At 40.9% G+C, this 4,945-nt stretch overlaps 1 protein-coding gene across 2 annotated transcripts in view; it reads right to left on the bottom strand.

The window, feature by feature from the left end:
- Positions 1–4,945, bottom strand: part of uchl5 (ubiquitin carboxyl-terminal hydrolase L5) — a 12,004-nt gene that overhangs the window by 5,868 nt on the left and 1,191 nt on the right. For both annotated transcript variants that reach the window (XM_005747355.1, XM_005747356.1), the window contains exons 4-8: positions 4,646–4,771; positions 3,277–3,338; positions 2,948–3,078; positions 2,633–2,696; positions 2,442–2,544 (exon numbers count right to left, since the gene is read on the bottom strand). In XM_005747355.1, the coding sequence (XP_005747412.1) occupies positions 2,442–2,544; positions 2,633–2,696; positions 2,948–3,078; positions 3,277–3,338; positions 4,646–4,771 (486 nt within the window). The remainder of the gene's footprint in view (positions 1–2,441; positions 2,545–2,632; positions 2,697–2,947; positions 3,079–3,276; positions 3,339–4,645; positions 4,772–4,945) is intronic.

The raw sequence follows: 4,945 nt of genomic DNA, 5'->3' as shown, positions 1-4,945 counted from the left end.
TTGTTTGAGGTGACCAAATACTTATTTTCCACCCTAATTTACGAATAAATTCTTTACAAATCCTACCATGTGGATTCATGGATTTTTTTTTCACACTCTGTCTCTCACAGTTGAAGTGTACCTCTGGTGCAAATTACTCTGTCATCATTTTAAGTGGGGGAACTTGCACAATCGGTGGCTGACTAAATACTTTTTTGCCCCACTGTATGCCATGTTCTGACTGAGAGAGATTTGAAAAAATTAAAACGTACAGCTCTGCTATCACTTCCAACATAAATGAAGACAGAAAACTAAGCAGTGACATTTGTAGGGTTACTGAAGTTGGGCTAGATGGTATATAATGATGTCCTACGTGATCGCTAGCGACACAGCTATGTTAGCATAACATTAGCACAGTGAAGCTGGAGGATGAACGCTAAGTTTTTTCCACTCGATAAAAGTAAACGTGAGGGTTTCTGGTGGTTAGGGGCTATAAACGGACCAAACTTCAGTCAGGAGAACAACTGAGATAATCCATCCAAAAAAACGAGGTTAGTCATTAATATACTGCAACAACACGGGAATAGAGCGGCTGCAAGAGAATTCAGCATTAATGAATCAATGGTAGGGAAGTGGAGGAAGCGCAGTTTTTGGCTTTCCTCATATTCCAAAAGTGCTTTGTGTCTTTGCTATGACTGTCGCCCGGCATAATTTGCAGATGATGTTGTTTGCAGCCGCTGCGATGCTTTCGACCAAAACAGGCGCAGCTTGATGACACCATCAACATGCGCTATCGCGGTTAGGGATGGGTATCGAAAACCGGTTCTTGTTGAGAACCGGTTCCCACTGTTTCAATTCCTTGGAATCGTTTGCCACTTTTAAAAACGATTCCCTTATTGATTCCAGTCGCCCCGAATGACGTCATCACGTTGAGTAGCGTCTTTTACCCAGTAGGAAACACGGCGCCTGAGCGGCACAAACGCTCAAAAGTTTGGTTACACTTTATGAGAAAGGATGACAAGAGGGCAACGTGCAATACTTGCAAAGTAGAGATTTCATCAAAGGGAGGAAACACTACGAACATGCAAAAGCATTTGCTCAAAAAACACGCGATTGCTTTCAACGAATGTCGTGTTTTTGATCCGCTCCGGACTAGCGAAGCTCAACCCAGCAGCAGCGGTAGAGTTTCCACGTCCTCTCGCGTTAATACTGCAGGTAACTAATCAATTAGCATTGCATATTATGTTAGCGCGATTTACCTTATTACAAAACCTGCTATTACTGTACGTTGCATTTAGATAACCATGATGAGAGAGACAGAGTCTGGCTCAGATGCTGGCAGTTCTCGCTGCAGTCTACCGGTAGCGTAGACTGCTACGGTAGCGTAGACGAATGTCACCCAGCAGTGACTAAGTTTGTGGTCAAAGGCTTGCACCCATTTGCCACAGCAGATGCCTCCCGATTTCACTTTGGTAAGTGAATGTGTTTAATTGTAGGCAGGACATTACTGGATATTCTTGTGTAATTGCTACAGAATAATTTATGTTAAACTTTGTTATTGCTACAGGAGAATATTTATTTTATTATTTTACATATACTTTTTTTTTTCCTGGGGACCCTGTGACACCCCATTGAAGAGCCGTAGGCTGTGGATCTTTTAAGATCTCACTGTTGGGTTTGTAAGGCCATGTTACTCCTAAATTTCTATCTTGTTCAAAGAGAAGATATAAAACACAGTTCTAAGCTAATCGACTTTAGTGTTCTCCTTTAAAAAAAAAAAAAGAATCGATAAGAGAATCGATAAGGAATCGAATCGTTAAACAGAATCGAAAATGGAATCGGAATCGTTAAAATCTTATCAATACCCATCCCTAATCGCGGTAGAGTGGTATAGTAAAAATCTCTACCATTGGCCAAATTTATATCGTTTCTACTGTATACCGTTTATACCGCCAACCCCTAATTTCCTCTGCAGCAACATCCCTGCTATATTTGTTTATATTCAAGCAAGCACCGTGCTTCAGTCCATTTTTGCCTGTTGTATTAACAACATGACACATGTGCAGTCTGTTTCGGTTACATATCCCCATAAACGGACTCTGTTCTGCATGTTATTTTGGTTCAGCTGGGTTTGAAATTGCAATGTTATTAAGTTAAATGAGATGACAGAATTTTTACAACCCTGTCCATCAACATGACAGACAACCGAGTCCCTCTCTGACCCATCGTATTACTTATGGGAAAAAAGAAAAAAGAAAAAAGGAATAGATGAAGTCCACAAAACATTTCTTGCCTCATTTCTTTCTTTCTCTTCACTTCCAGTGTAGCAGAGCTTTATGATCTCCAACTTTTGAAAGCTGCTGACGCATTATACAGGTTGCCTCAGAGGCAGAAAGCAACAGAATAAAAAATGATTCTCTGTCACGTCTTCACTGGATTCAACCCCTTTCACTGCCTCTCACCTCAGTAAGCTGGGCCTGGAGCTCCGCAATTTTCCTCTCATATATCATTTTTCTGTCAGACACGATGGCCATTAGGTTGAACCGGATCTCTCCCTCACTGTACCTGAAGAAGGAAACAATGACTTGTAATTACAAAGTATCTGGTTAACGCAAGCCGTTCGTGAAATACATGTACAACACACAATGTTTACTTCTGTATTCTTTTCTCAATCACAGGGCGGACTGCGCTGATCCAGTCATCCTGGTTGCATGCACCTGGTGACAAAAAAACAGGAAAAAAATAATAATAATAGCGCATACACTGACACCTGCACTAACCCCAAGCACGCACTCTACATCATCATAAAAAACAGGCAGCTTTATGAGGAATGGAGCACAGCCAAGAAGACAAAAATCAGCTGTGCACAGCAGGGCTGCACACCCAGGGACTTTAAACATTAAACTGTCAGTTTGTACTAAGCTATTAAAACCATAATGAAAAAAATAAAGGACATTTTTCTGCTTACCCAGGTCAATCGGCCCCTCTCGAAGCCCGTCCAGCTCATATAGCCTGCCATTTACAGGAACGTAGCTCACAAAGTGGAATGCGTCCTCGTCCTTCGCCGAAGACTTTGCATCAAATTCAAACATTTGCTGTCTGCAAACGCAAAAAACACAATTACAAAAAACCTCATACACAAATTATCGAGCAAGCGAGGATGCAGGACAGAACAGAAGTGACTCTCACATTTGCCCGTCTTACAAAAAAGGCACACTCGTCCACTGACAAACAAATCGACCAATCTCTTTTATTTTTCATCTTCCCCAGCTGGAAATGACAGGAGCAGAGCCTCACCTGGCAAAGCTGTTGTGAACTTGTCGGATCACTTCTGAGTTGCTGAGAGCCAAACCTTTCATCTGAGGAGAGGAGAAGATGCTGATTTTACGGGTCGTCACAAGACACCACTTAATTCTTTTCTCATCATGTGTTTAAATAGCTTGTTAACAAGTCATTACAGTAAATTATTATATTACTGACTGCTACCAACGTATAGTACATATAATAAACCGACTGATGCTACTGTTCATTAGAACAATGTGTCAACATGATTGCGGAGCCGCCGAGCCTTCCCATGTCTGTCTATAGAGGTCGAGGTCCGTATACAATTAAAAACATAATCCTCAGATCTCGTTGAATTTTGAACTGATCTTTGTTACAAATGCATGAACTTTGACAATGATACAGGCTAATGAGTTAACATCTTTAAAATGGTAAATGGACTGGTTCTTATGTAGCACTTTTATACTCAACTTGAGTGTTTTATACAACATGTCTCGTCTCATTCTACAAGTGTTTCTTTCCCTTGTCTATGTTCTTTCTATCCAACACTAAGACTCCAATAAATGAATCTTGCCCAAGAATACTGCTGTGGTCCATGAATAACTCCTAATCTAGTCTGTGGATTAGCTGGGATTTCTCTGGGATTTGTGGAGTCTGCATCTTCTCAGTGTGGTTGGGTATTCATTTCCCCCCCACAATCCACAGACATGCATGGGTGTGAGCGCTCAGAGTCTAGAGTGCAAACCGATGTATACATGGGTAAAATGTGGCTTGTAGTCTTAAGTGCTTCGAGTAGCTAAGGCTTCCCAACAAAAATATTTGCTTATCCCGGCTCTCATAGTGTGAAAGGCAAGCTAAAAAGCTATCTATGCCCAGGACAGGTCACCAGACTGTCACAAGACTGACAATTATTTACGCTCACATTCCCACTTACTGCCAATTTAGAATCACACATGACCCAAACCCACACATGCCTTTGAACTGTGGGAGGAAACCAGGGCGCCAGGGGAGAACTTGCACAGAAAAAAAGAGCTCCACACCAAAAAGCCCTGGGTGCACAATGGCTGTTCAAACCTAGGACTAGCTTGCTGTGAGGCAACAGTGCTAACCGCTACACTACAATGCTGCTGAAAATGTTTTCTTTTTTCCTCTTTATGCGATAAAAAAAACAAACCCTAAAACAACAACAACAACAACAAAAAAACCAAACTATACTGAGTCAGTATGGTTCTCATGACAATCTGAAGGACAGATGGCTGAGTCATCTCATAAAATGTATAAAATAATAAAATGTCTTGAAATCTATTTTTCGGTTAGATTTTTCCCCTTCCTTTTTTATTTATTTTTTAAATTTGGATTTGAGACAAAAATACCATTGACGTACAGCTGCATCAAAACTCTGTGAAAACTCTCTGAACTCCGTCAGCGTATCGCCGAGCAACATGTCAGGATGAGAGCAGTTGAGCAAAACACTGATGATGGCCTGGGTGGCACAAGCGTTGTTAATGACCTGGAAACACACAGATCAGAGAGGCACAAAATAAATAGACCAATTAAAAACAAACTATGACACGAGACTGGAAGTGGGATCTGCATGTTGATCATAAACATAATGAACATAAACATTTAACAAAAAAATATAACTTTAAACATTTTCTGCAGATCAGGTATCTCAAGATATATA

This window comes from Pundamilia nyererei, unplaced genomic scaffold (assembly GCF_000239375.1).
Source record: "Pundamilia nyererei isolate P.nyererei 1_Seehausen unplaced genomic scaffold, PunNye1.0 scaffold00195, whole genome shotgun sequence".
Classification (NCBI taxonomy): domain Eukaryota; kingdom Metazoa; phylum Chordata; class Actinopteri; order Cichliformes; family Cichlidae; genus Pundamilia; species Pundamilia nyererei.
Note: the sequence above shows the minus strand (reverse complement) of the source record. Positions and strands in the feature narration are given on the sequence as shown.